Source organism: Sylvia atricapilla, chromosome 4 (genome assembly GCF_009819655.1).
Source record: "Sylvia atricapilla isolate bSylAtr1 chromosome 4, bSylAtr1.pri, whole genome shotgun sequence".
Taxonomy (NCBI): Eukaryota; Metazoa; Chordata; class Aves; order Passeriformes; family Sylviidae; genus Sylvia; species Sylvia atricapilla.
In genome coordinates, this window is record NC_089143.1 from 10,316,217 (window position 1) to 10,338,517 (window position 22,301).

Here is a 22,301-nt window from a genome sequence, read left to right on the forward strand (position 1 = left end):
AAACTCCTTGTGCTGCTGCCCCGTGTGCCTCCCACCCCAGCACAGTGTCACTGCTCTTTGCCATCCTGCACTTGACAGCATCACCACGAACAACATTCTGAGTGTTTTATTAACAAGTATAATACATATGCACTGTATACTAAATATATACTAAATATGAGGACTGTACAGTACAAATTTATGTTCACAGTTTGACATGACAAAATGTCATTACTGAATTCCCATTGGACTACCAAAGTAGAAACAGTGAAAGTACATTAAACATTCACATCTTTAGTAAGAAAAGATTACCAAAATGTCTCCATATTTGCAAGTTATAGTAATGCACACTAGAAACCTTTAATTAGCCATTTTGTCTTATTAGCTTATAAAATATATTACATTTTATTTTAAAAATTCTGCATAGTTTATGGAAGTATTAAAGTAAATAAAAATCCTTGCTATATTTGCAGGTGAGAGATGCTAAGCAAAAAGAATATTTTGACCCTCTAAAGTACATTAAGTGCTAATATCTGTAAAATATAATGGAAACTGATGTAGCTCTCTTCAGAGATGTAAAATACTTTGTAATTCTTTTAGAACATATTTGTATTCATCTATGTATCGCTAACCTTGACAGAGACAACATTATTTGAACAAGATGTGGCATTAGATGTATCACTGCAGGATGCCGTGCCGTGTGTGTATTTAAATAAACCCCACACACATTTAAATAAACTCCACCTGCATAGTTTCTTGCAATTGCATTAGAAATGAGTAATTTATTATAATCAAATGGCCTAACCAGGTACATTTTTACAGTATTACCTGTTATACACTGTGCAGTGCAATACTGTTACGGAGAAAGGTGGGGAGCAGTTTAAATACACTCATTTTCCAAGATTAGGGTTTTCTATCTAAACTGGCTTTTCTTTAGGCCATAGATGGAATGACTGGTTCTGCAAAGTATTTAATTGAGTATATTTAAAAATTGCAAGGTATCCCGCAAATCAAAGTTTGCTAAAATGAACCAGTGAGCTGGTTAAGAGGTAAATTCACATTCAGCTAAAAGTGTGTTTGTGACCTTTCAGACATCCCAAAAAGACACCATAGACACAACTGAAAAATCCTATCAGGAAAGCATTATCATGTAATAATCTCAAATACTTATATTTAATATTTAAATTTCTGTTGTCCTAATTTGCAAGACACATAGATAACATTTGAAAGTTCTGCTCAATCTCCACTGTATTTGACCTCATCATTAGCATAAATACTTTCAGAAAAAAGGTACATAAGCTAATGAATTAACATGGCAAATAACCTAGACTAAATTATTTTAAGTAATTCTTAGTTACAAAGAAGTTTGGCTTTAAGGGTACTGATTTAAAAAATATTAAAGAAACGTATTAATGAAACCACTTAATGTAAGCCTCCAAAGAGAAACAGAGTATTAGAAAGAAATGTTCCTTAAACATCCCAAATTTTATAAATTTTCATTTTTAAGGTAAAAATGGGACCAATTGCCATTAAGGTGCTTATTTTTTATAGTATCTGCTTTTCCCCCTCTACAACAGAGAATTGGGAATTGTTTTCATCCCAGGGCATTAAATGTCCGTAGACTTGTGACTGATGCCACAGGGCTCCCTCCACACAGCCTCTCAGCCAGTGACGCGCCTGGATTCACGAAATTGCCATTAAAACCTAGAGCCAATTCTGCTACTACTGACAAAAAAAAAAAAAAAAATATATATATATATATAAAACAACCCCCCACATTCTGGAACAGCTGCTCATTAGTATCAGTCTCTTTCCTACAAGTTTCTCAATGTCACTAACAATCTGGCCTACCAAGAAAGGAAAAAGACCGATTAATGTGCCAGGTGTTTCAGGGCCACAGAGCAGATGAGAGAGAGTTACAAGACACCAGATGTAGCCCTACTGAGGTGGTGAGGATGGATGGAGCTGGAAAAGAGCAATTGCTGCCAGAGCATTTTTCTACAAGTACAGACCTCTCCTTTTCTAATTCCACAGGCATGTGGATGTCAGTGTAACAGCTGGTAAAGCCCTATCACCAAATAAAGGCTCTTTGCACCCACACTCTTGCATCTCCAAGATTGTTTGACATTGGGCTCCACTGGATATAAAAGCAAAGCCTACTTGTTCCATAAGTTCAAATATACCCACCTGCAGATGGACACTCCACCTGTCTCCTGCAGAGTTCTATGGAACTCTTCCTCCCCTCACACCTCCACTGTTCACTGGGTTTTTCCAAAAGAAAGGAAAAGCTGACTGCAGCACGTTTAACATGGACAATTCAACAGGGAATGGTGGTTACCTTACACAGGGCAAGGAAGGAAAATCTGCTTGTGTGTGACAGTGTACAGAAATACATCTTGTTTCCTTGCAGTGCCACAAAGTCTACCAGCTAATACAGACAGAAACCTTCCTTTCAGAGGAACATTTCTAGGAGCAACTGCAGGTTGCTTGAATTTGACTTCTTTTATCTACAGAGCTGTTTGCTGGTAGGCATGGTTTTAATGCAACAGACACGTCCACAGGGAAGCAGTTGTACCTACCATCAACATTCACAAATCAGAGTTAGGAACTGGATGATCTGGTATATGCTTTTATCCAAAACAGATACATGACTCAATTTATCATTAGAAGTACTTCATATCTGATGCCATCTTCTCATAAAAATATTGTGGACCAATAATTTTAAATACTGTAGTGTATCACAGTGGTACTCACAACAATATAGTTCAGAGCATTTTTGACTTAATGATTGCTATTTTCTGAAGTACAGCAAAGAGGAAAAACTTATTTAGAAGAAATGCAGGGGCATGATTGCAGGGGGATAATCTATATCCCTGAAATGAGGTGCAGTAGGTTTCCACGAATGTCATTAAATGCCAAATCTCAGGAGAGTACCATAGAATCACAGAATCATAGAATATGCTCAGTTGGAAGGGACCCATCAGGATCATTGACTCCAAACTCCTGGCCCTGCACAGGACACCCCAAACAGGACACCATGGACACAAAATGGATGGACACCATGGACACCATGGACACACCTGGGATGAACAGGACACCATGTTCCTGAGAATGTTGTCCAGACTTAACTCAGACTTGGTGCTGTGACCATTTTCCTGGGAAGCCTGTTCCAGTGCCCAACCACCCGCTGGGTGAAAAACTTCCTGATGGTAAACCCCTGACTCAGCTTCAAGCCGTTTCCTCAACTGTGTGTGTTCCATCCATACACTTGCACAGAAACCAGACATACAGAGTCACACAAAGTCTTCCCTTTAAAAAATCCATCAGGGCATTATGCAATAAAAACAAGGATATACACTACACTGTAATACAGGTGACATGACATTGGTTTAGATGCACAGTATCATGTATGGACCAATTCCTGCCCATTTTTCTTCTTGATTGGGGTAAATGATACTATGACTCAATCTTTCTGTGAAGTAATTAAACTGTTTAAGATTTATTTCCTCGGCATTACTCGCTGGTTGTTCAGAGGGGATTTTTAAATCAGGTGTCTTTCTAAAACTGTTGTATTAACCACTCTGCACAAATTAACACAGCTGGGAGAGTCCATTCATTGCATTGTTGAGCATAAAATGAGAGTGTATCCCTTACAGGGCACATAAATAATAGTCTCTGGCAAGGACTAGCATTTTGGATATTCAATAACATTTACTATTTTATCAGTATATGCTGGGTTGATTATACGAAGAAACCAACAAAAGCTGTTAGTTTAAAACTTCCCTTATTCACAAATGAAATACAATAAACATACTGAATGCAGAAAGGGTTTGCTTAGCATCCCTAGGAGAAAAAAAAGATGTGTTCACATTCTTTAGGTCTGACCCGTGGCAAGGACATAGAAAGGGTTAGATAACATCTGTTACTGACCATACGTACGCTTTTAATGGTATAAACTCAGAGATCCAGACCAGCTGAATCCAAATTAAAATGCATGTGTAAAAAACAAATAAAAGTGTGACAGGAGTCAGGGACAGAAGACATTCAGACTAGCATGTGGCGTTTCCTGTGAAGAGCAAGATGGTCTGAACGTGAAAAGCTACGGTCACAGTCTGGACACTGGAAGGGTTTGATTCCTGTGTGCTTGCGGAAATGCCGCGTTAGTTCATCAGAACGAGCAAACTTCCACGTGCATCCCTCCCAAGTGCATTTGTACGGCTTTTCTCCTGGAAAAAGAAACACAGAAGTGGGGATTTAAAACACGGAAACTTCAATTCTGAACATGTAAGTCCATACATAAATCTGACAGATTTATTGTGCTGCCTTGCCAAATTTCAGCAAGTACTTCAATGCTTACTCAAAAAGCCTCCAAACAGCTCAAAGCTGGAGAGTACTCTGTGCTAGAAACGTGTAGTCAAAGTTAACTGACCAAAAAATTGTTACCTGCCACAACTCCTTTTTTCATTCTCTCTATTCCTCTCTCTGCCATATCAGCCCTTGTTTTGTCTTATGAAGGGCAGAAGGATGAAGGTTTAAGCATTTGTTCAAGTATTTTCAAAACAGGAGTCTCATTTTCTAGATTTCTGGGGAAAAGGACTGTTCTATCATAAAGCACAACAGGCAGAAATCTTGTGATTTCTGAAATTTAACACCCCTGTTGCAAGTACCTCAACTGAAACTCTCTATCATTACTAATGTGTCATCCTCCTCCTTTAACACCCCTGTACTGCCCAGCAGGTAAAGGGCTGGCTTGATTTACAAAAGACATGAATTGGGCTCCATTTTTCCTAGAAGAGGAATCCTTGTAAAAACCTTGGATGTGCCAAGATGAACATTTCTGTGGAGAACAGATATGGGGATATGTTTACTCAAACACTCATTCAGAAAAAAAGCACCACTGCACCAGTGGTTAGCATCTCCACAGAGCAGATGCGTTTGCATTTGGCATACAGTCCAGACTTCTGCAAATGGGCTACTCCCATGGAATCACAGTCAAATTTAACACTGATGTCATGGTGAGCCAGTGCAATTTGGACTGATTTGTTGTTTACAGGGTGTGTGGATTGAGTAAACTGCAAGCAACTGGACAGAAAATGAGTGAAGAGGCAGTGAATACAAAACACATCAGCATGCCCACATGAATCTGTTCTGGCTTACAGTCTCTCATTGTAGGTTTTTCCTACTATGTCCTCTGTCTTTTGCTCAGCCTATAATTATTTTCACAACAATGCCAGATCTACCTTCTGTCATTTTGTTATTTACACCTGTGGTCACCTGGCCATTACCAGAAATTACAAGCTTAGCCTACTATTTTACCATGGACTTGATGAAAGAGAAGCATAGCTACGCTCAAACCTGTATGAGTTCTTCGGTGAGCTTTCAGGTGCGAGCTTTTAGTGTAGACTTTGTTGCAGCCTTCATAATCACATCGATGTATTCTGCGTTTTCTTTGTGTGTCTGGAGATTCCACAGGTAAAGGTCTTTTTCCTGGCTGAACTATAACTGAAGGGTGATTCCTGCAAAGTCAAATTAATGTTAAAAATCAAAAACATTTAGCACAGCAAGCTTCAGCTAATATGATTCATAACAGAGCCTTTTTATTCACTACCACTTTGTCTCTTGGCAGAAAGAACAACATTACATGCATGTCGAAAAATTCAACAGGGTTTAGCAAATTTTGTGTATTTTAGCAGTAATATTTTTAAATGTTTGCTCACTTTGTGGCATGATGTAGCCATTTTTACAACTTCCTCGCCCTTTTTTAAAACTGACAGAGGAAAAACCCCCTTTGACTTTGTGTTTCTCAGTCAAGCCCAGATTTCTTAAACCAAGTGAACTTTTCTTGTAGTCGTTCACTATTATTTTTCCTTCAAATACAACTAATTTGATTGTAATTGGAAACAGCTATTCCATATTATTAAAGAAATTGTATCTTTAGGGTTTCAAAGCACAACTCAATCTTTATTGTTCCAGCCACTCCTTTAGAATGTAATTATGAATTTCCTGTTTGGTGCTGGCAGCAGGGTGCGGCCTCCCTGTACCACTGACGTCAATTCCTAAAAGTAGAGCTTAGCCTGTGTGGCACACCCACAGGATGTCTGAAGTTGTCCCTCCACCTTCATAAACACAATTTTTCACTTTAGAAGCCCACAGGTACAGTGCAGGTAAGACATATATGAACTACACAAGGACTTCTGCAACAAATATACCCGTAAGTGTTCACACATGTGAAAACATACAAGCTTCTTAAAAGGTGTCTTTGACTGCTGAATGACACCCCTGTTGTAGAACTGAGGACAACCTTGATTCTTTCTTCCACATCAATCTTAGAAAACGTATATTTGTCAAAAAGGTACGTGTAGAATGTAATGTGCAGATATTAGCATTCCTTGTTGCAAAACCAGCTCCTCCATGCAACAGAAAGAAGCTTTGTTGTACTCCTCTGTTTTTTTCTAAGTTAATGTATTTCACATTTTTACCGATCAACTTGGGTTTTGTAACACTGGGTTCTACTGGTTACTTACTACAAGTTCCTTTAGGGCCTAATTTTCAGAAACACTGAGTACCTACTTCTCTCAGCAAAATAAAGGCCACGTGCTAAAGACAGAAAATCTCGTAAATAAGAAGACCCACAGCAGCATGATGGGGATTACTGATGTGGGAAAAGTTGAATTCTGTTACTGGTTCTTTTCTTAAGATTAGAAGCTGGGAACTGGGAGCCAAGTTATGTTTCTTGGGTGGTTCTGTGACTGTTGAGTGATGTACTCTTCAAGTACACATTAAATCTAGCCAAAATATTATAATGACAGGAAACCCCAGATGGTGATGTTAGACAGAGATGTACTTTTATTTAAGAAGGCAAGATTCTAGCTTCCAAAAAATGCCTCTCTAAAGCAATGCTCAGTTTTAATGCAGTTGCATACCAGTCTTTTTGGAGAAGCTCTGGCTTAGAACAGCAAACAGACTTGGTTTAAATCATTATATGTGGAGGCTAGTCCTGGACACGGTAACATCTGGGAAAAGGGAGAAAAAAGGATAGTGGCCATACCATATACCATTTATGATTTAGATTTTCAACTGCAAATGTCTGGAAAAAGCACTGAGAATGTCTCCTTTTCCTCTTATGGAAGAGGAGGGTGGCAAGACAACAGAATGTTATCAATAATCAGACAGGGCGTGGCAGTTTTAAAAAATGGTTAGGGTGGTGTCAAATTCAGAGGTAAATATTAAGTGCCAATAATAAAAGCACAGCCCTAATTCTTTCATTCCCTCTTATACAACCAGATGTAAGTTCATGTAAGTCTACTCATTTGTCACTCTTCAGTAGGTAAGAGTATCTTCCAAAAATTATGTTAAAACTTCAATAGCTTTTTCTTCTTTACCACAGCACGGTGTTGACAGCATGAATTAGACTTTGAAACTTGCATGAAAATATTTTAATGAGGCTCCTTATACTTGGCCAGAGATTATTATTACCTCAAGTTTGGTTTTAGAAATAACTGCACATCGATTATCAGTCATACCAGGAAGTCCAGTCATCTCTACAGAAATGCCACCAACATCATTTTTATAGATAGATATGGATATCCAGATACACTGCCAAAGGCTAACTAGAGCAAATTAAAGTCACTTAAAAGTCTTAAGTAAGTCACTTTAGTGACACTAAAGGTTTCCTATGCCCTTTTAATGTAGCTTAGGTGTTTGAATAGTACAGTCTGGGCAGCTGGAACCAATGAACAGTGATAAAAACTTTTATGCCTAACTAATGCCTATAGCCCACAAAGCTGTGAAAAAACAACATCTTTTAAAAACAAAGGTTTAAGTATCTCATCTTGTAACTCGTGTGAGTTGTCTCTGTATTTTTTTAGTTAAAAGAAACACAATTTATAAACTTCTTGTTTTGGACACAGCAGAATGTGAACTTGAAAGGGCTGGCTCTAGGAGCCAAGAACTAGAGCTCCACAAGACAGCTACAGAGCAATTTAAGCTGTTACAATGCAAGGACAGAATCTCCATGAACATAACATTCTGCATGGGCAAGCAGAGGAGATGCTTTGGAAACGTGCACATACAAATGTTTTCTGTGACAAAGCTATCTACACATTATACCAAATTTTATATTCTTTGTTCAGTGGATGAGTTTCCTCGGGAAACTAGACCCATTGGGAAATAAAGAATGCAAATCATTAATGCAGGTGACAAGTCTGCAGAAGTCTCAGCCCTGGAGGAAGGGTGTGGTACAAACCAGGAACAGCACTTACTGGTTTGCTCTTGTAAAAGAGACTTAACAAAGACAAAAAATAAACTGAACCATTTGCTAATCCTGACCTAGCAGTAGTATGTTTATTACAATAAAATGTATAAGGTGATTTAAAAGAAACAGCATATAAACATTGTTTATGAAAGCTAGCTGGCAAACAATTGCAAAGAGCCCGCAGTCTAGGAGCTGCTTCTGGACTGTTTGAAGACAAGGAGGGGTGCCCATAAGAAGGCTGTTGTGGAATGTAGCCAGCTCTGGTGCTGTGGTGGGCTTTTGAACCCAATGGCCATGAGCAGGAGAAGAGGCAGCACTCTGGAGGAGATACAGGGGACCACTCATCCACCCTATGCTTTTCATTCTCTCTCTGGACCATACTCAAACCTGGTTTTGAGTGTCTAGCTTGAAGCCCTCTTTCCCTTACTCTATGAGGTGAGGTCAAACACAACACCTCAAGGGTAACAATGAGCAAGAGGGAAGTGTAGAAATGGATTCTGAGGTTCTGTGCTGTGAGCTCTGCTCAGCTCCCAACTTCAGCTCCTGCCAGAGCCACGTTGGGAACCTGCCTTCCTACCCAGAGTACTGCCTGCTGAAGGATGAGCCAGGTTCCCGGTCATTCCATGGTTTTGCTAAGTTGACAGGATTTTCCCCCCGGGAAAACAGGAACTTGAATGGTGCCCATGGCTCCTCAGGTACTTTCTTGAGAACTTTTTAATGTTTTCAATTAAAAGGTTTATACCTCAGACCTAATTTCTTCTTCTAGCCCTTGTCCTTTCTTCTGCAAGCAGCAGCGTTTTAAAACCCATTAGATCTGTGATCCAGTTCATGCAGCGGCCCCAGTAACAGCTATACCAGCACAGTGAGTTAATACTGGGATGGAAACAAGTGGCTGCGAGGGAAGAAAGCTTCAGAAACTACTTGAGCTGCCAAAAATATCACCCCCAGAACAACGGCCTCAGGTAAAAATGCAATTTCACTGGGTATACACAGAACTTGTAAGCCTGAAGAGGGTCTTCCCACCAAGCAGGCAAAACTTTTGAGAAGAAAAAGAGGTCCTCCAAGAAGAAAAAGTCACAACACTCATTTTAAAGAGAGGTATTTCAAGTAACATGAATAGAGATACCAGTATGAACTTTGAAGTTTCTTTCAATTTTGCTGCTGGTTTTATGTAAGTAGGTTATCACTGGCTTATTAGGAGTTCTACTTTCAGTAAATTGTGGAACTGAGACCTATCATCACTTTAGAAATGCATTCTATAAATGGCAGATCTATTGCAATGTATAAACATGATCAACTCCTGTATTGGTGAGGAAGGGGGAAAAGAAAGTTGAAATCATATTTCACAGTGACAGTGGTGGGAGGGATTTTCCCGTATTTTATCACATGTTCTAAAGCATAGCAACAATCCTTCCCACTCCTCAGAACTGCTAACTGTTACAGTAAACTTCTTTCCATTCCTTTGCTGATCTTGGGACTACTGTTAGCTACTTACTCTTGCAACATTACTTGCTGAGGAGACAAGGAGGTCATCATTGGAGGTGACATTTGTTCAGGATAGAAGTCAGTCTTTGACGGTTCGCTTCCGGGCTCTACTTTGATTGTTTTCTTCAGTGTGGGCTTCTCATAAGACTCAATGACAGGCACTATATGGAGAGGGTAGGAGAGGGAAGGCAACACAAAAATTACTAAGAGTTATGGAAATAAATAATATACATAAAAATCTATAGTTAAAACAAACCTATCAGTTCTACATTTACTGTGACAATTTATACTAAATACAAAATCTTTCCATTTTAATTATCTCCTGATGAACTATGGTTCAAAACATTTCTATTAATTTTCATCAGTCAGATGTTATTATCAGTCCAAATTTTGGTAGATCAATAGTTTATGTAGATACAAACAAGTGCAACAGAGCTGGTGAGGGTCTGGAGAACAAGTCCTGTGAGGATCAGCTGAGGGAGCTGGGGTTGTTTATCCTGGAGAAAAGGAGGCTCAGAGGACACCTGATCATTCTCTACAACTGCCTGAAAGGAGGTTGTACCCAGGCGGTGGTTGGTCTCTTCTCCCAGGCAACTAGAGACAGGACCAGAGGAAACGGTTTCATGGTGCACCAGGGGAGGTTTAGTTTGGACATTAGGAAGAATTTCTTCCCAGAAAAGATGATTAGACATTGAAATGGGCTTCCCAGGGAGGTGGTGGAGTCACCACCCCTGGATGTATTTAAGGAAAGACTAGATGTGGCACGTGGTGCCATGGTCTCGTTGACAAAGTGGTGTTTGGTTACAGGTTGGACTCGATCTCAGAGGTCCTTTCAACCTGGTTCTGTGATCCTGTGACCTTGGTAAGTCTGGTAAAATTTTACACAACAGATTCTCTGCCTGTTTATTTTGGAAAAACAGGAATTATGTTCCACTTCCTAAAATGCAAACAACCCATAGAAACCAACTGCTTGGATATTTGTGTTATTTTATTGGGATGAGACAGCATAAAAAGGAATTCTGACCACACCAACCTTGCATGCTACTTGGAGTTTCCATCTCATCTGCAAGAACTGTGGACACCATGATGGGCTGCTGGAGATGGGGAGCATACATGAAAGGAACTGGCTGGACCACAACAGGCTGTATAACTGGGAGTATCCCAGGGCTTCTCAGTCCGTGGCGTGAAAGAGCAGCGGCCATTACAGGTGGGATTGTTATTGGCATGGAAAGAGGCTGTACTCCTGGGGGTGACGGTGTGAATTTACTGAGGGGTGAGCTGGGTGAGGACAGAGTCAATCCAGGTGAACTTCTCCTATGCACAGTCTGAAATTTTAGCGGGGAAGGAGAACTTCCAGTTGAAGGTGGTGAGCTCCGTTTATTTACTGTAAGGTCTACTGGCTCCATCTGGATCCCATTTGATAGTCCTTCAGGGTTTGAGTAGAATTTATTGTGCAACATACTTGGTGTAGAATAAATGACGCTGTATTTGTTTGGCTTCATTTGGTCCATGTAATTGGATGGGTACGACTGTCAGAAGGAGCGGAAGAGAAATACAGAAGATCAAATAATAAATCAACACATACGCACAGCTACTGCTGAAAAAGAAAGGCAGCCAATAAAACAGGCAAAAAGAAGAAGTTTCAAGAAAGCACTTTAATGTACTTTCTAAATAAAAGGGAATTAAATAAAGCCTCAGATTCCACACACAGGAAAGTTAATCAAGTTCTCATTCACTAACTGTTTCAGAAGCAATGTATAACAGATTATGAAAACAAATCTTCAAGGCCTATTCAACTACTTTTCTCCCTTTAAAATTACCTGTCATTTATTAAACTGTACATTTCTTAACTGACCTGGGAGATACATCTGCTATGCCAACCATATAACTATATATATACACTGAGGATCATCAATTCTGGCAAGAGGGGGGTTCAGCTGGGCTTAGAATTGCAAGTAATGGGTCCCAATCAAATTTTCAAAGTAACTGAAAAACAATCACTACTGAAGAAAGAAATTATGAATCTGAACCCTACGATCAATACAAAATACTCAGCTGAACTATGTAAGTAATGGGTGAGAAACTCAAGGGTGCAAAAGGTAAAATCTAAACCCTTCTAAACCATTTTTTGAGATATAAAGCAGCTAACCAGCCAGTCTGATTTTGGAAAATGAGTACAAGGGTAAACATTTGGTGGGTTGGAAGAATATTGCTGTTAGTTGTAGCTAGCACTTCCCATTACAATAGAAACACCAAAACTAATCTTGATCTATGTGATGATCTCCACAAATTTGGTAATAATTTATATATACATATATATATGTATTATATAAGTAACACACATATCTAGAGATTTTTATAAACCAAGAAGTATTAAAATTAACTGCAGAATGCAGTATTATTAAACAAATATCCAGACCAATACTGCATTTAAAAACTGTTGAAAACTGAGGTTGATTACTAACAGCTAACTCACAATGAAAACTGATGTGATGCTCTAAGACAGCAGCAAGACACAGAAAATGCAATGCAATGAAATTTTTTGTTGTGTTGTCAACTTTTTGAAATTAAATGCTACCTTTGGATTTTTAGGTAAGTAAACTAATATTAAGAAACCAATTGCTTCCCTGGCTACCAAAAATATTTTGATGAGTAGGATTAAAGAATTCAAAATGGTATAAAGTGAAACAGATCAGAAGTATAAAACTACTGTATTTTTATAAAATTATTTTCATAACATTTCAATTATTTTTCTTGCTGGGGTGAACACTTCTGTCAATACATCTTCCTGGTTTCTTACCTCTGTCTTCCCCGTGAGGCAACACTTGGTTCATTTTAAAAGTCAATGTAAACTGGAGATCTTTTTGCAAAATGACACGAATGTAATTTTATTCTTTTCAGTTACTGTTTGAAACACTGAGTTTAGAAAACACTAAATTTTCCCCCTGCATTCATAGCACTTTGTTGATAAAACAACAAAGCTCAGTCACTCAGTCCATAAAACATTCAAATAAAGAAGCACACACAATAGTCAATAATCTTCAAACAGTAAATATTACAATAAAATCTCTGAAACTTATATATTCTCTTTAGGACTATCCTTAAAAATTCCATCTATGGAAACATTCATCTTTGATGGTAATTGGTTCATCAGAATTTTATTAAATGTCATTATTGCAAGAAGTGATGTCTGTAGACTTGCCAGCACTGCTGAGCCAAGCAATGAAATTATTAGCATTTTAAGTGATGGAGACCACTAAATATTGATATAATTTAATATTTAACAGCATTTCATATATATTAAATCTGATAAAATTATGGGCACAGCCAGAAAATCAAAATTTTACCAGGTAAGAAACATTAAATACTTCTGTTAAAACTCCTGTTATTGGTTTACAACACAGAGTTCACTCAGCTTTAACAAAATGGTAAACATTCCACCAAGCATCAGCGCATTTAAGGTGCTGCAGGTTTGTCAGGGATGATCACAATATCACTGCCTATGAACTTTTCTTCCCTTGCAAGAATGCTAAAAAGGAAAAAGCCTGTGAAATTTAAATCTCCAGGAATGCTTTTGGCTGATGAGTCTATTAAGAACAAGTATCCCTAGGTGTAACCTTCTCCTAAGAACACCTGGCCGGAACTGGAGGAATAACTGTCTGGATGCTCACATGGCTTGTGCATTCTTTGATGGGGGAGCGATGATGATTGTGATTGATTTTGGTGCGTAAAAAAGGTAGTCTCTGTCTGCTAGAGACAGGGAAAACTGCTCTCCTGTGACTCTGGGCAGCTTCCAGATAAGTTCCCCACTCCCTGGTAGAGAGGCCAGTGGAATACTCCCACAGCGAGGACTGGAACACTCACTTTTCGACAGGTGAGTAAAAATGCCAAGATTCAGTCACATACAAAGATAAAACCCTGAAGTAGTTCCACACATGCTTTGTTCCTTTGTAGTTGTGCATTCTGCAAAGCCAAAGACTGTAAACATTTCTAGCTGAACCTGCTAATATATATATTTTATAACCCTTCAGACCTCATTATATATACTGCATTGACAATATTTAGATACTGTATTATCAGTAAACCTTATCATCATGACCCACATCATCAGTGTCATATTTCTCATGTCTTCTCTCTACTACTCTGCTACACAGAGAAAAACTGTTTATTCCAAAACTGTTTATTCCAATTCAAACAAAAAAGCAACTTGTTTCACTGAATGGTAGCTGGTGTATGTCCAAATGTTTAAAAAGTCCTTGCAGGAAATAGGTAGTCCTTTAGTTAGGACTTGGATGACTTTTCAGTAGTTCATTAAGAACTATCATAATATATGTTCAATAATTCATTTCAATAATTGGCATGAGCTGTTGGCAGAGTGATGAAGTAACGTGGGTGCAAGCTTCAGTCACCTGAGAAGTATAGTTAATCCTTTCAGCCACACACCCTGAAATACAGTGGTGTCAAAACCACTACCAGTTTCCTCCTTCCACTCCTACTATTGCAATGTTTTAAAGACAGATAGACTCTACAACTACAGTACACAATCAGATAGAAGAGTGAGTTATTCCTAAGGGGCTTAATTTAATTTGGCCTTTAATGATTCTATCAGAATGAAAGATGCAATACAAAAAATCCTGATTTTAGGTTTCTGGGTTATGTTAGCCCATACTGCTCTGCTTGGCACTTCAACATCACACCAACAGTTTCTCTCTCATTCCACCTCCTCAAAAGGTGGTCAAGAAAACGAACTCATTCAGTGGCTGCTATCCTTTCCCACGTTCCCTCCACATCACCTCCCTTTAGAGGTGTCTCCAGAGCAGTTTATGTTGTAGCACTAGGGCTCCAAGAAAGCCACAAGACCAAGAAGAGCTGGGAAGCTCGAGGGCTTGGGGCTAAGCAGCCTATGTGTGTACAGAAGATGAAACATATATGGTCCTCAGCCTGAAGTAAAACAAGGTAGTGTCCAATGATGGAAACTTCACTCAGAAACCATACTTTCCTCTGGATTTTCTGCTTTTTCTTTTATGCCTTTTTTTTCCCCTTATGCAATGGCAAAAAGAAAACCATGCAGATGTGGTAAAATGCTCTGAGTAGTTTTTAAGAGTGGGTCAGAGTGATTGCACTGACTTACGAGAGAAGTCCAGAGAACCAACACATGGAAGGCACCACATCACTGGGAGAAGGATATGGTACAGAATAACCAATATTTGGAACTCCAGTCTTGAAATGCACTTGGCTCAGAAACGCCCCCTTGTTATTCCCATTGCAGTTTTTCCTTCATCTGCTGGTCTGGGAAAGACTGCTCACTCCTCTCCTGGCGAGCCTTTTGAGGGACTGACCTTGCCCATCTGGCAGAAGCACAAAACTGTTTGGGGCACTTGTGTGTTCCTGTGCAGAATCCCAAACCATTGCAGAACCTTCTTTGGGAGATGCAGGCAGACATGCATGAGAGGTGGCCCAAAAGACAGCAGTGACATGTCTTTTGTAAAACCGGCCTCTTTTCTGGTTTCAATGCACACCATTAGATGATCTTAGAGTAGCTAATCACCACTTATCTTAATATAGTTACACAATAACTGTGATTAAAGTGACAGACAGGCTGGCCAATATTAAAGTTCTTTCTTGACCCAAATATTGGAATTCTATCAGCGACGTTTTTTTCTATCATTACTTTCCAGCAAATAAACCCCATGAAAGTCAAACTGTAATTTTAAAATGCACATAAACTTAACTCCCAGAAGTGTTATTAATAGCACTGAAGAAATCAGACTGTTTACAGATGCATTTATATTTATGAATATTACTCTTTGTTTTAAATAAAACAGGAAACAAACTTTAAAAGATGCCACTCGGGGCACAAGTTTAATGCACACTCAGTTTTGTACACTGACTTCACCCTTCTAATGCATCAGCCTTTCTAGGGGTGTGGTTTCATGTTACACTTAATCTGTCATTGCAGGCTACTGCAGAAAGGGGAGATCCTGCTCTCTCATCCTTCCCCCTCCCCTTGCTCAGAATTGACCAGCTGCACAGAATCAGTTAGATCAGCTTCCTGATCTGACCAAAAAATAAGTGGTTTTGGTGGGCTAGCAATTCTGACCCTTCATTGAGCTGATCCAAAGGTTCCAAATCATTCTAGGACGGCACAGTTCTTCAGTCACACAACGGAGACACAAAGCTGGTATGGAGGGAGCAAAGTCAAAACCTTTCCTTTCAGCAGCAGCCTGTATCATCTCGATTCTCACTGCACTGCTCCCACCTACATGTCTCTGCTGCTGCTGCTTGTAAGACTCTTCTCTGAGATGACCCTATACTTTAAGTTCACTGATAATTAACCCAATTTTAAAGAAGTGCCTCCTCTTCCCCTTTTTACCCACTAGTTCTCATTTGTTCACTTGGTAAAGTAGTGCAACCAGTTTATCCAGCAAAAAAGCCACTGTTGGTTTGGGTTTTTGCAGGATTAATTCTCTGCTGTTTAGAGCAGTGTTAGCCAGGGGCACCTGTTCCCAAAATCAAAAGAAAAACAGGGACAGCAAGAAGCTGTTCAAACGTGCAACATTATAACCACAGGCTATTGCCACTTCAACATGAAGCATGCCAACTTAAGTTCAACCCATTTCCATCAGCAGCATGAGCTAGAGAGATCATATTTAACAGAGCAGTGGCTCAGGAATACATGGATGCTCTCTCCTCTGACAGGCAACTTGTCAGTCATTAAAGGCAATAAATTAATAAACTACAGAAAGTTTTCCTAGAACGTGAATCTGATTGCACTAAAAGGAAAACATAGCTTCACATGCTTTCCTAAGCTAGTCCAAAACTTAATTACATCTCATTATGACTTTAAAGGTGGAAAAACTAAAGAATCATCTTTAGGGCAAATATATTTGAAGTCTTACCACTGAAACAGGCTCCATGGCTTCTTGCTTGATAGGGACTGGGTCGAACATTAGCATCTTTTTTATTCACCTGTTCTGATGTCTCTGAGGTTCTGTCCTGCTGGGGAAAGACAAGGTTTTAGAAAGCCACAGAAAATACCTGAATCAACTTTCTGAATTGTAGAGAATTTACTATTTTGTCAGATTAATGTGAATATTTATCCATCTCTAACACAGATTTTTAAATCTTTGACTGAAATTATTGCAAGTCTTTCTTTCCAAATTGCTTATTGAAACAAAGGGACATCTGCTCACTTTCATTAAAGTCAAACTGAATTTTTGTAACACATGTCAGCACACCAAGACCACAGAATTTTCACTTTCATTAGCTGTCAAATGTTGTAACACATCACAGTTTAGACCACGCATTTCTCATCAGCATTACAACTTCAGAATAACCTTGTTTATACAAGTGAACTGGTTCTGGAGATGAACTCTCTTTCCTTAGAGTCCTAATAGAAACACTCAATAGATCATATACAGTGACACTGATATCAGTGCAAAAAAAATGATTAAAATTCAAGACCAATGGACTACAGTCAACGTGCTACACTGACTTAACAGAAAAAAATGCATCAGTTATAACAGATTTACTGACAATTCAACAACTATTTGTGCAAACTGTGCAAAATAAAAGCACTTCAAAAAATTCTGCTTGCATTCTGTGCAGCTTCGGGGTTTTTTTCCTACAATGTTCAACCTTACTTGTCCAATCTCTAAATGCCTGAAATAAAAGTATTTAGCATAAAGCATGTCATAACTGTCACACTACACATTTGCCATGGTCATCTTGGAAAGATACCAGGAAGGAAAGGAGATACCTCTTCTGGGTAAAGCCATGAGGGCACACAGAGAAACTAAGGGGAAGCAAAGGAAGTTGCTCACAATGACATTTGGATGTTGCCAAGGTGTTTATAAATCACTCGAGGCATTATATGACTGATGTCAAAGGAACAAGTTCTGACTGTACACCGCAGACCTCACAGCCCAGCCTGGAAGCGGTACAAGCTCTTTTAAGACGCGAGGACAAAAGCAAATAACACAAATTCAATTTGGCCGGTAGATGGCACTGGAAAGAAGCGAATAGAGCCAGACTCTACCATCTGCAATTCACCCCGCAGGACAGGCTGAAGGCTCACCAACAGATTTGTAGCTGTGGCTGGGAAATTCTCCCAGAAATGTAAATGAACATTTAAAGATGTACCTGCTCAAATTAAAACAATTCTAATAAGCCTATGCTAATGAACAATTTTGCAGCTAGGATGTGTTTATAGATCAAAATTTGTTAAGAGCTTCCAGAGAAAGAAGGAATGAGTTGTTACAAGTCTATCATTAGTTACTCAGGTACATAAATGAAGTTTAAAGACTTCTGGAAATCTATTACAACAGTGTACACTTTAAATAATGGAAATAAATAGGTAGCAGAGTAAATTATAGTATCTTCATAATTCACCTTATAAAAGTTCAGGGCCTGACAAAAACAAATGGTAAAATTGAAGTGAAACAAATAATGCAGCTTAATGCAATTTCCAGTTTAAACTTAGTATGTAGTTTTAATTTTGGAGCAGTCATGTAAGATGACACTATTTGCTGAAAGTTGTGATAATTCTGTAAAGTACTGTAAAATACTTAAAGTACATTTGTGAGAAGGTTATTAATTATACTATTTTCTTTGAATGGTTATCATTTAGATAACTGTTATCTAGTTATCTTTTTCAGGTTTCAACATGTCACATAGCTGGAACTAACATTACAGAATACTGACTTGCCTGAAATATATCCATCCATTTATGCATCATTCATATTCTCACACATTCATCTGCATTGTGAAAACAGAAAAGTTGTACTTTTAGACATGAAAAAAAGTTTACAGTGAAATGTAGCCACTCAGAGCTCCTACATAGGAATTTGGAACTAATTCCTTTTTAAGTTTCCAGAAACTTTTGCTTTTTAGCTTGTATGTGCATAGATAAAGTACAAACCAATTCATACTTTATTGAAGGAATAAAGGAGAAAAGACAGGAATGAAAGAAGAGAAATAGAGGAAAGAGATAGAGAGACAGGGGAAGAGAGCAAGAGAGAAAGAAAAAGTTTGTTCTAAGTAAATGCAGTTATGCTCATCCTTTCTGTAGAGTTTTTGTAATTCTGAAACCATATTTTCTTCAGTTTAAGAGTAACTCCTTTTCACCTTTTAGTCCAAGAGAGTGTGTGAAAAGACATTTTACACACATTTCACAAGATACGCTACACATTTCAGTGCTTCCTGAGATAGCTCAAAATCACTGTGCAGGAATTGAACTGACACAGACAACAGGAAGTGTATTACTCTGAACAAAAGTGAAAAGTAATTCTCAATCTTTTCCAAGTGCAGTCATCTAAGAACAGCAGAGGAAAGCTTTTATGTAAGTTTACTATGCTGCATTTTTTATTATTATTATTTTACTCTTATGCAGGTTTCTTTTCCTCATTTGATAGTGACTGGAAACCAATTTTCAAGAAGAGAAAATTATTTAAGATGTAACACTTGGTATTGTAGGACTGCGACAGAGTCAATACAAGTCATCTTTGGATCTGGCATTTAAAATTTAGCTCAAAATGACGTTTTTCTAAGGCTGTCAATAAACTCACAAAAGACTCCTCTTTGTATGTAAAAATAATGCTCCAAACTGATAGCTTGGACCACACTCATGAGCAAATATGTGCATGTACACTCACACACTAACAAAAGAGCATGGCACTTCTACTAAGAAGTAGGTAGTTTTTCCCAGTATATTTGTAAAATCATGCCTATTAACTCAAAACTGCTCAGTCTTTCTCTCCTAAACATTTGAGAAGGGGGCAATAGGGAAGATAAATAGTCTTATCTGTTTCTATTACAGAGGAATGAAAAAACAGTTGGGTTCTACTTTACAGAGTGATTTCAGAATGTACTTATTTGAAAGCCTGCAAATTGTTTAGTACATACAAGTAATTTCTGGAAAATCAAAATACCATCTCTCATTGCTGAGGTGCTCTGGAAAAACTGGTGAGGTGATAGTAATATATTTATGCCAAAGGTATTAATAAATAAGAACTTTTGTCTTTGACTTTATTAGGTAAACTGTTTAGCATTAAAGGGTTTTCTCATGTGAGGTAAAAGAATTCAAAATGAATGTAATCTGAAACTAAATAATTAACTGCAATCCAGTAAGCAAACATTCCACCCTCTCTCTTTTTTTTGCTCTCTCTCTTTTTTTCTGCTAACAAGCCACCCAGTTTTACTTTCTTGCCTCCTCCCATTCACTCCACCCTATGGACCTCTGCCAAGTCAGTCCAACTTGTCCAAACAGGACACGGCTTTTGATAAGATTTTGCTCACACCCTGTACTTCAGAAAGACGAATGAAGCAACTGGGTTTTGTATGCAAATAAGGACAGGTGCAAGGTAAAGTCCAGGCAAAGTCCCTCAGTATTCTCCTATCAGAAGTCCACTGAAGACAGCAAGCCAGAAACAGCACAAACTCTGCTCTTATGATCCAATATACAGCAAGGTATCCATTCCAGAAGGGAAGTTCATTATCGTTGGAGCTCATCTCCTTGTCAGGATCGAACACTTCTCAATATTAACTTCCTGACAGGTGTATGGTTTATTGTTTCAGAGACATAATTGAGATTAAATGAAAGCTTCAAGGTACTTGAACATGTATTCTGACAATAAGGGCTTGTATGGATTATTTATCCTGGATGAAATGTGCGAAGTGGTTAAAGAATGCACTCAGGCTACACATCTGCACTGCAGAGCAGCTGGAAAAGGGCAACCACAGTGCAGCTGCTCCCAGCAGCCCTGCACACCTACTTTCAAGGTCCACCAATTCTGCAGACCTGTTATGAAAGGAAACGGTGGGGTGGGGGACCAGTTTTGACTGTGCAAATCCAACAACAAAGCTTATTCTAACATAAAGCCTGTGCTCCCATTAAATACCTGGAAAAGCAGTCAGTGACTGACTTCTGTTGCAGACAGGGGGGTGGCGACCATACATTTTGCCACTCTTCACTCTGCCTGAGAACACATACAGGGTTATTTCCTCAGTCTTTGTGCCTGGGGGAAGCAAGGGAATGCTGCCCCATGTACAGCAAGTCTTTGTCTAGAAGCTCCAAGGTATGATTGCTATTGTCAGTATAATTACAGAATAATGTAATGATATCTGCTAAATTAGCACTGCATGAGTGCCCTCTGCAAGGAACTGCAGCTCTTGCAGCACTGTTTGAATCCAGCAGCAAACACTGTCACGTTGCAAAAGCTCTTCATTCCAAGCATATTGAGACTCAGACCTGTTGCTCTGAACCTATGACTCCTGTGAACCTCAAGTCAAACTTCCTCTGATACAAGGGAGAAGCAATAATATAGCAGATTTTTTGCTGCCACTGATGAAATCCAAAAGGGAAGGGAGGTTTTCTGAACCCAGGTGAGAAGCTGTCTTCAGTGGAACCGCCAAAGAGTTTGACAGAGAGGAACCAGTTTCTGAGAGAAACATTCCCTGTGGAAGGTACAAAAGTTGATTTCCAGAGCTTGTAATGTGTTTGCACTTTACTGTACTAGTTGCTCCTCAAGACCTGAGTCATCAAAAAAGTGTTTCTAAAGTTCCATTAACTTTAATGGGAAGTAAGCAAGTGCTTAACTGCACTTGACCCCAAAATAGCAGCAGGCAAAGAAGCTCTCCAGCTCAGCACAGCAGTCAGACTCAGCCAAAGCAACAAAGGTCCAGACATGGTGCTGTGAGAAGAGACCAGAGCAGCCAGACCATGAGGAACAGAGCAGGAAAAGAATCATGAAGAACCAGCACACCAAGAAAATCTTCTACTGATCAACAGCTTTCTGTGTTTATTTGCTGGATTTCCATTGGGTAACAATAATAATGGTTGAAAAAGTTAAAATATTTTGTAAAAGAAAATGGAACCTATGCAAAAATTTTCTCCTTGTAGTTTTATTGATAGGCCTTAGAAAAAAAAGAGCATTTCTACAAAATTTTGGTATTCAGTATTTCAAATTACATTTGTTTCTTAGCAAAGACTTGAAAATCTTTTATCATCCTCCTTCAGGACTGCAAGCAGGCTGAATAGCTGGTGTTTTTGCCCAACTTGTGCATCATAACTTTGTTGATGTCACCTTGTTTGACCTAGAAACACTTTGACACGTAGAAGACTAGTCGGTACTTCAATTAAATTTCTGATAATACTGTTGCACACCCTTTGAAGCCACGTGTCTGGAAATGGCTTTCTCATAAGTAAAAATCTTGGGAAAAAATGTTCTTGGAAGTGCTTGCTAAGAAAATATCTTCTTTACCAAGGAAAAACTGAGCCCTGTTCAACCTTCAATTCTATACTTACTGAACCTAAGAGGAGAAAGAAAAGGACTTGAGGCACCTCCATTAGACAATATTCTCCCTTATCAGAGCAGACTGCTGTCTGGTTTCCTGTCTCAAGCTACTTCTTAGAAGGAGAAACAGTGTAAGGATAAAAGATCAGACTTTTGAAAACAGATTATGTATGTGGAATGGTATGATAATCTTTCCCTTCCAAACTGAACTTCACTCTTCTTGTTGTGTTTTTCTTAAGAGGTTAATTTTAAAGATAACTTAAAAGGAGATATATTAAACCTTTTAATCG

The 22,301-nt window shown here is 38.7% G+C and overlaps 1 protein-coding gene across 5 annotated transcripts in view; it reads right to left on the reverse strand.

Annotated features, from left to right (window-relative positions):
- Window positions 1-91: 91 nt before the first annotated feature.
- The window catches only part of KLF3 (KLF transcription factor 3), a 27,935-nt gene continuing 5,725 nt past the window's right edge, over window positions 92-22,301 (reverse strand). For 3 of the 5 annotated variants that reach the window (XM_066317115.1, XM_066317116.1, XM_066317112.1), the window contains 5 exons: window positions 16,618-16,714; window positions 10,752-11,247; window positions 9,729-9,879; window positions 5,335-5,495; window positions 92-4,205 (listed from right to left, as the gene is read on the reverse strand). In XM_066317115.1, the coding sequence (XP_066173212.1) occupies window positions 4,024-4,205; window positions 5,335-5,495; window positions 9,729-9,879; window positions 10,752-11,247; window positions 16,618-16,674 (1,047 nt within the window). In that variant the 5' untranslated portion in view covers window positions 16,675-16,714 and the 3' untranslated portion in view covers window positions 92-4,023. Of the gene's footprint in view, window positions 4,206-5,334; window positions 5,496-9,728; window positions 9,880-10,751; window positions 11,248-16,617; window positions 16,718-20,616; window positions 20,695-22,301 lie in introns of those variants that run through there. The other 2 variants (XM_066317114.1, XM_066317113.1) reach the window with 2 other exon arrangements.